At 40.1% G+C, this 12,265-nt stretch overlaps 1 protein-coding gene across 2 annotated transcripts in view; it reads left to right on the forward strand.

Annotated features, from left to right (window-relative positions):
* Positions 1-11,960, forward strand: part of FBP1 (fructose-bisphosphatase 1) — a 37,020-nt gene extending 25,060 nt beyond the window's left edge. For both annotated transcript variants that reach the window (XM_036741911.1, XM_036741912.1), the window contains exons 3-7: positions 1,082-1,174; positions 5,038-5,178; positions 7,900-8,037; positions 10,041-10,160; positions 11,503-11,960. In XM_036741911.1, coding sequence (XP_036597806.1) covers positions 1,082-1,174; positions 5,038-5,178; positions 7,900-8,037; positions 10,041-10,160; positions 11,503-11,694 — 684 coding nt within the window. In that variant the 3' untranslated portion in view covers positions 11,695-11,960. The remainder of the gene's footprint in view (positions 1-1,081; positions 1,175-5,037; positions 5,179-7,899; positions 8,038-10,040; positions 10,161-11,502) is intronic.
* The last annotated feature ends 305 nt before the right edge of the window (positions 11,961-12,265 follow it).

The raw sequence follows: 12,265 nt of genomic DNA on the forward strand, positions 1-12,265 counted from the left end.
CAGAAATCTCAAACAGGAGTCCCAGTCCCGGGCTCAGCCCAGAGCACTTCAGAGTACAGCCCAAACCACATCAAGATGTACTTGGGAAATATTTTGTTTTTGTTTTGGAGGTAATTGGGGTTAAGTGACTTGCCCAGGGTCACACAGCTAGTAAGTGTCTGAGGCCGCATTTGAACTCGGGTTTTCCTAACTGCAAGACCAGTGCTCCATCCACTGTCCCACCTAACTGGGGGAAAAGTACAATGAAAACTTAACATTTTGTTTTAAAACTAAGTCACTATGCAGCCACAGGGATCCTTATGTATGGATTAGGAGTGGCTGTTTGGGTTTGACATCACTGCTATGGACTCTAGGACAGGGGTGGGGAGCCTGCTGCCTCGAGGCCACATATGGCCCTCTAGGTCCTCAAGTACAGCCTTTTGACTGAGTCCAAATTTTACAGAACAATTCCTTTTATTAAGGGGATTTGTTCTGTGAAGTTTGGATTCAGTCAAAGGGCCGCACTTGAGGACCTAGAGGGCCACATGCGGCCTCGAGGCCACAGGCTCCCCGTTCTGCCCTAGGACATTAGAGCAACAAGGACCCCTAGTCTTATTCCTCATTTTTTGAATGAGAAAACTGATATCCTGGGAGATGACTTACTCAAAACATACATGTAGCAAGTAGCAGAACCAGGATTTAAACTCTCAGGTTAAAGAGTCACAACATTTGAGTCAGAAGCGGGGGGTCTTAGATCTTATGTCATCCAATCTCCTTATTTGACCGTTGTGAAAACTGAGGTTCAGCTGAGGACAGTAGAGGTGGAATGACTTAGCCCAAGGTCACAGTGAATGGCAGAGCGATGATTTGAATAAACTTTTTCTGATTAGAAATCCAGTGTTGAGTTCCATTACACCTCACTGCCTTTAGGAATAATCCCATCCATTGCGCATGAATTTTTGTTATCCTTAATGGCACTTCCTTACTTTGTTTCCTCATCGAGGGTACCGCTTGGATCACCTGGGGTCTAGCACCCTGACTCTACTTACTGTAACACTTATATTCAAAGTGAAACCTGATCATTCTTTCCTTTTATTTTCAGGGTAAATATGTGGTCTGTTTTGATCCTCTGGATGGTTCATCTAACATCGACTGCCTTGCATCCATTGGAACTATTTTTGGCATCTACAGAAGGGTAAAATGTGATGCTTCATTTTTCGGTGCTTCCATGAAGGGGCTTCACTGAGTATCACCTTACGCACTGTTATAGAAGCAAAAAATATATGTTGTGGAGGATGTGATTTTAAAGAGATTTTTACCCAAGTTCTGAAATTATTGCCGGGATATTACCTAGACCTTTAACTCTGCAGATGAAGATACATTCAGTTGGCCAGGCAATATAGTGGGAAGGGAGTGGAAAATATTTTATTCTTGTAATTGAAGCTCTCCAAAAGCCTTATCAATATCATTAGAGATCATGTCTCTTTATACCTACAGAGTAGAATTTAATCCAATTCAACACACACTTGTCCCCTAGCAAGTATGTTTGGCCCTTGGAATATAGATATAACATGGACTTTACTCCTGAAATTTAAATGTGATAAGGGGAAAAGACGTGCACAAGAATAACTGTGATAGAACAAAGTGTTATAAGTACAAAGGAAAAGTCTAATAAAATGCTATGCATGAATTTGATGATGGGAGATAACTATTGCTTTCTTGGATTGGAAGGAGTATTGGGGGCAGTCAGAGAAGACTTAAAGGCTCAGCTCAGATGCCACTTCTTCCATGAAAGAAGGGAGGAACTCTAAGAGAGGGAGAATGGGGATGGGTGGAAGTAGAGTATTCTCTAGGCATGAGGTGGAAGTATAATGGGATAGCCAAACTCTCCCCAACAACTATTCCCCACCCCCAATCTAGAAATACACCAGGCTGAGTTCTCATTTGGAAATCTAAGAAAAACATCATAGTGAGTAATTTTCCCAGACAAGGTCAACAAAAAATAGGAAGACAGAGAGGTTTGTGGATACTGGGGACAGCCACACAGAATGTGCCTGGTGGGGACTGAAAGAAACCTACCTTTGACTGTGAACCAGGGAAAGAGATCTCAGATCCAGCTCAGAGTAGTCTAACCTTGTACAGGTTAGCTGGTAGCTCTATCGTTCACTATCTACTGCTGGGTCACAGATCTAGTGTGACCTCGGAAGAAGCCCTGCACTTAGGAGTGGCAATCCAGGGCAAGGACTGGGCCATAGGCTGTGTACTGAGCAAGGAGAGAGTTCGGAAGCAAGTGCCAGCTATGTGGCTCTGACCTTGGGAGGTAGAATGAGGGTCTCAGATCCAATCCCTAGCCTAGCCTGAAGCCTACAGCAGAATAACCAGGGTAGGAAGGTGAGGCAGACCGAAGGGGAGCCTACACTTCTGTCACTCTGAACTTGCAATGCTTTCAAGCCATCCGGTAGCGGGTGAGTCCAACAGCAGTGTACTGGAGCTCCAACCAGGGCCCTGCCCACATTTGTGCTGCTCAGACCCAAACCAGAAACTTGTAGAAACCAGTAAAAGCCAGTGCTCAGATTTTACCCTGGGTCAGATCACTTTTAGGGGCACTAAAAGCTTGCAAGTCTCCATCATGAGGTAGCTTCCCATTCAATAAATTGTGACTCCCTGTTTTCTATACAAGATGAAACACAAGCCTGACATGTAAGACCTTCATCAATCTGGAATTTTTCCTATTTCCCTTCACAGTACTCACTTCTATGTTCTAGCCAAATTGGACTGCTGTTGCTGCTGCTGCTGCTGCTGCTGCTACTGATTGTGTCCTTCACTCTTCCACCTTTATGCATTTATATAGGAAGTGTCCTCTATACCTAGAATGTACTTCAACCTCTTCTCTTCTTGTTAAAAGCCTTCTTTTCCTTCAGCATTACTTCCTCCATACAGCCTTCACTGCTTTCTTCTGGTGTCAGCAACATCTCCCTCAAATTTTCTCAGAATACTTTGAATTTCTTACCTATCACAGTCCACCTTGTATAGCGTCTTATTCCTCTGAATGTTGTATTCTTGTTATATTATAAGCTCTTTGAGGGCAAAGATTACCAAGTTTTTCAATTCTGTATCTCCAGTGCCTAGCATAGTGTATTATACAGAATAGGTGCTTAAATGTTTGTTAAATTGAATCATATATCAAAGATCTTGGTAAAGAACAAATCCAGTGTATAGTAAAGACAAAAGAAATACATCTCTTAGTGCAGGGGGACCCTTCTATGTGGCCCTCTAGACTCTCATGGACTAAGATGAAGGCGAGATCAGGATCAGGTTTCTCTCTCTCTCTCTCTCTCTCTCTCTCTCTCTCTCTCTCTCTCTCTCTCTCCCTCTCTCTATCCCTCTCTCTCCCTTCTCCTCCTCCTCCTTCCTTCCCTCTTTTCTTTCCCTCCTTCCCTCCCTCTATACCCTGGAGTAACTTCAAAGATTAGGTATGGCTCAAGTTTACCATCTTCACAAAACTAGGTCAACAAAGTCCTTTCTAGAAAAGGGAGATATTCAGTGTATCATGTGTGCCTCGTAAACTGACAGTCATTTTATTTCACTTATGACAGAAACTATATAAAATGCAGAAGACTCAAAGGCCAAATATAGAAATACATAAAGCACAGCCCATTATTTACCTACCTACCTACCTCTATTTCTATCTATTTCTGTTCCTATCTCTTCTGTGGGACTGCAGAACAGGTATTTCATATTCACCTTGGATTTGAACTGTCTGTACGACTCAGAATGTCTAGCTCTCCTGGCCATTCAGGGTCTAGATTTCTTTGGTCCTTCATCTATATGGTGTTCCTGGTGGTGGTCATTTTTCCCTCTGAGAAGAATGCTTTTAAAGAAATCTCCCACTGGTCAGCCAGTACCTGACTAAAGAGCTCAGGAACTCTTGGCCTCATATAGTATACCCCAGCCCCCAAGGCTATAAACATCCAGTTTTCTGGATCACTAGTTGTCGACTTGTGCTTAGGAAAGGAAAGAAGCAGAAGAAAGCAGCCAGGGACATAAGGTTCAATCTCAGACCTGCTTAATCAAGCACATCTTCCTGTGCTATTTGCTTGTGCTATAAACCAACATTGTCATTTGAAGGGAGAGGAGACCCTTTTGCTTCTTGCTAAAAATTCAAGGAAAAGAAAGCATGCATCATGGGGAGAGGGGTCCAAAAGAGAAGGGCAGAGTTGTTTCCATACCTCTGATTGTCCAGTTAAAGCCTTTCTTCCTAACTCACAATTGACAATCATCTCCAGAGATGCCCTACTTATTGGGGACCGACAAGCAACTCTCATCAGTTCTCATCTCAGTAAGGTACATGTGCCTCAACAAGGAACCAGACCATATGCCCTTGCTACATGGACAGTTTACTCAGCCAACCAAATTAGGAGTTTGTCTCCTTGATTACTCCTGCCATAGAAGCATCAGTAAGAGATAATTGACTGATATCCATCTCTCTGGGAATACTTATAACTTATGATGAAGATGGAGAAAAATTCAAGTTCATTGACTTCCTGGAGTCCTTTATATACAAAGCTCTGTCTCCTGGTAATATGCTCCACATATCGATTTTCCCAGCAGACGTACTTCTCTTGACCCTGTGTTAATTTGTTTAAGTAAAGATGAGGTCGAATGGTGGAAGATCTGGTTAATAGTAATAAAATTGGAATATTCAGGGAGCTATAGCTAACGAGTGTGTGTGTGTGTGTGTGTGTGTATGTGTGTATGTGTGTGTGTGTGTGTGTGTGTGTGTGTGTGTGCGCTTATATTTTGAAGTGGTAATGGAGAAGCAAGAGAAAATCTGATTAGTAAAATTAGAGCAGGATCTTGTTGGGAAAGAGTGCTCCTGATCCAGGAAACCAGGCATCTGGTGGGAAGGCTACTGCAGTAATAGAATCAGGAAATTACCTAATGCACGAAATAAAGCTATTAACGAGAGATGTCTCATTACATTAGGGTGACGGTATCATCATGCATTCTGTAAATAATGGAGGGCCAAAGAAAAGTTTTCCTTTTTTTCCATTCCAGAATTCAACTGGTGAGCCTTCTGAGAAGGATGCTTTGCAGCCTGGCAGGAATCTAGTGGCTGCTGGGTATGCACTTTATGGCAGTGCCACAATGTTAGTGCTGGCTATGGAATGTGGAGTCAACTGCTTTATGCTGGATCCGGTAAGAATTCTTATGGGTGATTAAAAAAAAGAGCCCACATGTTAGCAGAGGGAGGTTAAAGGAGAATTAGGAGAATTGAGGGGGGAAAAGTTGGTGGGTGCTAGAAAATAGAAAGTGAGTGAGATGCTGGTTTTTTTAAAGTGAAGAACATTACATGAACTATGTTAGAGGGATTCCTGTTGTAGAATAGGATGTCATCTTTTCGTCCCAAAGTTCTTCAGATTTTAATGTCCTAGAGTTCTGCACCATGTTCTTTAAAAGATTTAAGAGATTTATTGGTTATAAAACACAAAGAAATAAAAATATGCATGGGAACACCTCCCCTCGAGTCCTGTGGAGGAAAACAGGATTTCTCGATTATTGAAGGCAACTGCTAAAACAGCCTGTTTCTCCAAAAATTTAGAGGTTGAATGTGAGGCTCCCAAGGTACTGTGAAAAATGTTCATTGCCGTGAGTTTATCTTATAAATCATCTTTAGCCTACTAGATGAATTGTTTTACATTTAGTTATTTAGTAAAAAAAACCAACATAAAATATTTCTAAAAATTTCTTTTCTAGTGACATAATTGCGTATGTACATATATGTACAGAACATATAAATATAAAATTGATTAACGTTATTAACCAAAATTCCCTCACAGAGCACTAATGAAATAACAGCAGGCATTTTATGTAGCATCGATGTACACTTTATTGAGAGTCTGTAAATAATTGAAAAACACTGAATTGAATAATTCTGGACTTGAGAGGTAAACAGCATTTAGGGTAAGATGGTTCAAAAGTATTATGAATGAGAGCACAATTGTGTGCTTACCATATTTTCCACTAAATCACAGAATTTGAGAGTTGCTAAGCATGCTGGAGGTAACCAAGACCAAACCCTAGCTGGATAAGAAGGATGGGATTGGTCTAAGTGGTCTCCAAGGCCCCTTCCAGCTCCAAATCTGTGATCTTATGATCCTTCCGACAGCATAGCCAAGTGAGCATCCAGCTTTTGAAGACATCCAGAGACTCTGCTAGAGCAGCCCATTGTATTTTTGAGTCTTGGAAAGTTTTCCGTTACGTGGTACCTCTGTTTGCCTCTTTACATCTTCTTCCTATGGCTCCTGTTTCTGCTCTCTGGGGCCAAGCAGAGATTTGCAGAACTGAATTTATATCCCTTCAAAATATGGGGGTGTAACATATAAAAGTGAATTGATACTACCATTTGAGACCTAGGTAGCTGAGATTCAGGTAGGCAAACAGTGGCAGAACCAAGATTCCTACTTCTAGTAAACAACTAAACCCGTGGCCAAAGCACCATTTCTGAAGGAATTAATCCTGTTATTTAATTTATTGCTTATCACATATTCTTCAAGTTGGAGATTTGCTGAGATTAAATAGATGGGCAGTTTCAGAATAGAGTTGCTCCTGAGTTTATACTACATTTGAGTAACTTCAGATGAAGAAAAAAAAATAAACCTATTCTTCTTTCCAGATTGCAAAAGGATATCTAAAGGTGTAAGTTTTCTTATATTCAATTCTTCATTTACCCTTCTGAGACCTAACAGCTAGTACATACTTTAAAAGATAAATGCAAAGTAATGTAGTACTGGTTTTTGTTGTATTTTTTTTTTGGCTGCTTTTACTCAAGCTGATTAAAACCATCCTAATGTAAATAATAAATTAATGCCTGTGGCCTGCTTATTCCTATTCTGTGAGGGCAGGGACTGTATTATCTAAACTTTATATTTCCCCTAGCACTTAGGGTAGGGCTTTGTACACCTCAAACACTTAATAAATATTTATTATTATAAAAGCCTTTTTATCGATCAATAATCATTTAGTAAGAATTTATTACCATATACCTGGCTAGGCCCTTGGGGGTACAAAAACAAAATCAAATCAAATAGTCCCTGCCCTCATGTAACTTACACTCTATAGACGGAATCAATATCTATGCATATAAATATGTTTAAGCAAGTCACAACAGTAGCAGCAACAATTTGCATTTTCTTACCGCCTTTATATTCAAAAAAAGCTTTCACATTGGTTATCTCTGTACTTTGTATTATGGAGATGGAGTTTCCTACCTGAGCCCTTAGATATTATGGTCAGATGCTGTATATAGTTTCCGTGACTAAGTAGTTCCTTCTATGCATGCAGAAAGCATGACTTCTTGCCTGCGTGTGGCTGTTTTGCATTATGAAATTTTTATTTTCCAGATATCAGCTTAGTTTGCCATGGACAACTCTCTTTTCCCACCCTTATGTGCTATATTCCACTGCTTAAATGGGGTTGGGTGGCTTGATAGGTCCCAGACTCTCCAGTGATGATCAACTATTTATGTGGGACAATAGTTAGATGACCTGCATGAAACGTGGTGGAGTGAGGGTAGGATTGGGGGAGATGTTGTCTTTTGTGCCCTCGTGTCAGTTGTCTCAGCACAGAAGCTACAAACTGATGGGGCAGAGCCTCAACCATCCTCTACCATTGAAGGTAGTGCAGAAATCTGCTATACAAGACAAGCTTGGTTACCTACTCGTCCTGGGGCACAATGGGAATGTATGATACTTTCCCCCAGTCCCCTTTGAAGTACTTAACCCCATAAGCAATACCCTACCTGGTATAACACATACCTTGCATTGTTTCTAGAGTCATGTCGCATCATGACTGAGTGGTAACTTCAGGCTATCCACTTATATTTGCATATTTAAAGATTTCCCAATTCTTTTTTTAAAGGCTATCGGGGAATTCATTTTGGTTGATAAGGATGTAAAGATAAAAAAGAAGGGTAATATCTACAGTCTTAATGAAGGCTACGCCAGGGACTTTGATCCTGCAGTCGCCGAGTACATCCAGAAGAAGAAATTTCCCCAGGTGAGCGTATCCGTGTACCCACCTTTGTGATACACACAAGTAAAATACACCACACAGGTGGAATACACCTCACAACTGGCATCAGCTATGACAGCTGAGCGTAAGAGAGAAAGCTTTCAAGTATGGTAATAAGCCATGCTACTGTTAGGCAAGAACCAACCTTGATTGCTTCAACAAGAATAATGACCAAGTTGTTGGTCTCAGGGAGATAAATTTTCTCTTGCAGCATGGCTAATATGAAAATGTTTTGTATGAACTGCACGTGTACAATCTATATAAAATTGCTTGCCTTCTCAAGAAGGGGTTGGGGAAGAAAGGGATAGAGGAATTTGGAACCAAAATAAAAAAAAAACAACAAATGTTAAAAATTTTTGTTTGCATGTAATTGAGAAAAAAAATAAAAAATTTAAATGTTAAAGGGCTTTATTATGGGGGTAAGAGGAACATCATTCTAAGACAGAGATTCTTAACCTTTTTCAGGTCATGGATCCTTTAGGCAATCTAGTGAAACCTATGGATCCCTTCTCAGAAAATGTTTTTAAGTGCATAAAATAAAATACATGGAATTACAAAGGAAAACCATTGTATTGAAATGTAATTATCAAAGTTTTTTAAAAAAGAGAACTTCACAGACCTCTGATCTAACCCCTATTTAAGATGATAAGGACTTATAAGGGCAAAAAGAGACCAGGATATTTGCCTTATGTTAGTTCTGTTACAAAAACTAGAGATATCTGTTCTTTCCTGATTTGCCTTGTAAAAAAAAAAAGATAGATTCACATATACACACATATACATGTGTGTATGTATATATATATGTGTGTGTATAGGTATATGTATGTACACAAATACATGTGTGCATGTACATATATAAAAAACAGAGAGATGTATGTCTGTATATACGTGTGTGTATATATATGTGTGTATATGTGTGTATATACGTGTGTGTGTATATATACGTGTGTGTATATATGTGTGTGTATATGTGTGTATATATATGTGTGTGTATATATGTGTGTATATATGTATGTGTGTATATGTGTGTGTATGTATGTATGTGTGCGTATATATCTATATGTGTGTATATATGTGTGTATATGTGTGTGCGCATATATATCTATGTGTGTATGTATATATATGTGTGTGTATGTGTGTATGTGTGTATATGTGTGTGTATATATGTGTGTGTATATGTGTGTGTATATATCTGTGTATATATGTGTATGTGCGTATATATCTATGTGTGTATATGTATATATATATAGTGTGTGTATATATATGTGTTTGTGTGTATATGTGTGTGTATATATGTGTGTGTGTATATACGTGTATATGTATGTGTGTGTGTGTGTATATACGTGTATATGTCTATATATCTGTATCTCAGGTCATGGAAGCAGAATACTTACTCTGAGTCTTCACAGAACCAACCACACTCATCGAGTGCCTTTTATTAATTAACCACAAGAGGACTGTGTTGTGAAACTGTGATAAGGAGAAGCAGCCCCGAAGAACAACACACGTTGTTCTGGCCCTTGAGAGTCCAGAGGTTCAGTTCCTGGCACTGCCATCAGAATTCTTGCCCGGGGGAGAGGTGGGAGGTAGAGGTGAGGGGAAACAGGATGATAAAAGTAGCCACCTCTTGCAAGATTAATGAGTTAATTGGTCATAAAACACTTTTAGTTCAGGGACCTATGAGCTCAGAGAGTATAAGGGTTATAATTTCATATGGGCCACTGTGGAATTAAAGCCTCCAGGATCATCCATCCCAAGTTGCTTCACTTAATACCTTCCCCCATTCCTTCCCCTCCTTCCTCCTCTTCCCACTCCCTTACCTCCACCCCCTCCCACCCCCCACTTTTAAAATGATGCTGTGAACATGGGTGGAAGGGGAAGAAAATCTGTTTTTTAAGCTTTTCTTTATGGGCTTGCAGGTATATATGAACTACTGTTATTTGTCTCCCACTTTCAATCCCAATTACTAATTATCTTGAAATTGGCAGGATAACACAGCTCCTTACGGTGCAAGATATGTGGGCTCCATGGTGGCAGATGTGCACAGAACATTGGTGTATGGAGGAATCTTTTTGTATCCAGCCAACAAAAAGAGCCCCAAAGGAAAGGTAAACACTCCTCCTTGAGGACTGGACCAAGGAAATGGGCTCAATTTGCGACATAGGGCAGTTTGAGTTGGTTACAAGGAAGGCTGCTTTCCCCAACTCCCCTCCCCTACCCCCATTCTCCAAGGTTGCTAATGGACTGCTGAGAAGTACTAGGGCATGTTCTTTGGTTTAGAGGGAGTTGTACTTGATGAGGCCTCTAAGTGGTAGAGTGGGTAGAGTGATGGGCTTGGAGCCGGGAAGACCTGAGTTCAAATTAGATGCTGGGCAAATCACTTAACTCTATTTGCCTCTGTTTTCTCACCTGTAAAATGCGCTGGAGAAGGAAATGGTAAAGCGCTCCAGTATCTCTGCCAAGAAAACTCCACATGGGGTCACCAAGAGTCAGATACGGTTGAAACAGCTAAACCTACTTGAAGTCGGAAGTTGGGGTGGGGGCTAGAGTGTGAAGTAAGTGACCTCTAGAGATCTCTTCCACGTCTGTGATCCCGTGATTTTGTCACTGTACAGAATTCCCAGTGTGGAGAACTCCTTCTACCAATGCAGATCACCAAGTGGTTTATAATTTATGTTCTTAGAGAATTGCCTAGGGGCACTGATGGGTTAAACAAGTTGCAGGAGGTCACACAGCAATTATTTACCAGAGGTAAATTGAACCCCGGTCCTCCTGACTCCAAGTCTGGGCCTGTACACTATTCCGCTTCCTATTTGATTGTTTTTAAATGATTTATAGAGATAGACACCTAATGAGCCTATTAGCTCTTGGGAAACAACATTTTTACAAGGAAAGTGTGGATCTGTAGTGAAATTTGTCTCTTAGATATCATGCAGTTACTGATTAGACTGACCTAATATTACATGACTCATGTTTGGGTTTTTCTCAGGTATTGAATATGATTTCTTTTATAATCTAAGAAACACTGTTCTGCCACTTATTCTAAATGGGGTAACAGAAATTGTTTCCCGATTAAAGTACTGTGTACTTTTCTTTCTCCCTATGGTCTCAAACTTAATCTGCACAATTAATATTTTCTCCAACATTTTCTTAAGCCCAGACAATAAATAAAATATATCAAGCCCTGAATTTGTAGTTTGCTGATTTCATAGGCATAAATATGCACACTGAAAATTTAGCAATTGGCTCTCTCCAGATGTGTGCAAAGAACTCTAGATTTGGACCCAAGTTCAAATCTTGATTCTGCTGCTTTACCACCTAAATAACTTTGTACAAATTACCCTCTTTGGGCTGCAAGTTCCACATATGTAAGATGAGAAGTTTGCATCTCTAAATTTTCTTCTACCATCCAAGCCTGTGACTAGATGGTTCTCATCTTTTATTTTCTAGCTGAGACTCCTGTATGAGTGTAACCCAATGGCCTTTGTCATGGAAAAAGCTGGAGGACTGGCTACCACAGGAAATAAAGCTGTGCTGGACATCATTCCCACTGACATCCATGAGAGAGCCCCAGTGATTCTGGGGTCCCCTGATGATGTGAATGAATTCCTGGAGATTTACAAGAAGCATGTTGCCAAGTGAAGATCTCATCTTCCCACACAGGCTGAAGCACCAAAAAAGAATAGGACCAAAGATCATAGCACACTCTGTGAACAGATAAACTTCCACGGCAGACCAACGCCAAAGCACTTTTTCATTTCCCACGATCCTTTTGATATACCAAATACTGTATGTTGCTTTGAGCACCCTAACCAAAAGGCGGTTTCTATAGGGCCACAAATGGTAAAGATATTTTGAGAGGTAGGGAAGAAAAAGAGGAAATAAAATTGTTCTTCCTTAAGAAAAAACCCAAGACTTCATTGATTTGTGTTGAATCTTACACTTGTATCCTCTCACATATAATAGTTATTTGCATTTGTACCATCTGTCAGCACTTTATAAATTTCAGTTCATAAGACCAGGGTGTCTATTTTGATTTTTTCCTAGGCACTGTAAGGTAAATAGTGGTACATGTTTGTTATGGTACTTGATTCAAGGAGAAAGTTTTTCCCTAAATGTGTCTAACTAGGTCACAGAAGCAGCATGATTGCACTCAATTTTGATTTTTCTTTATGAATTTTTGACTATTCAATTAAAAAAGCATGACATTTAC

Source organism: Trichosurus vulpecula, chromosome 1 (genome assembly GCF_011100635.1).
Source record: "Trichosurus vulpecula isolate mTriVul1 chromosome 1, mTriVul1.pri, whole genome shotgun sequence".
In the NCBI taxonomy this organism is placed as follows: Eukaryota; Metazoa; Chordata; class Mammalia; order Diprotodontia; family Phalangeridae; genus Trichosurus; species Trichosurus vulpecula.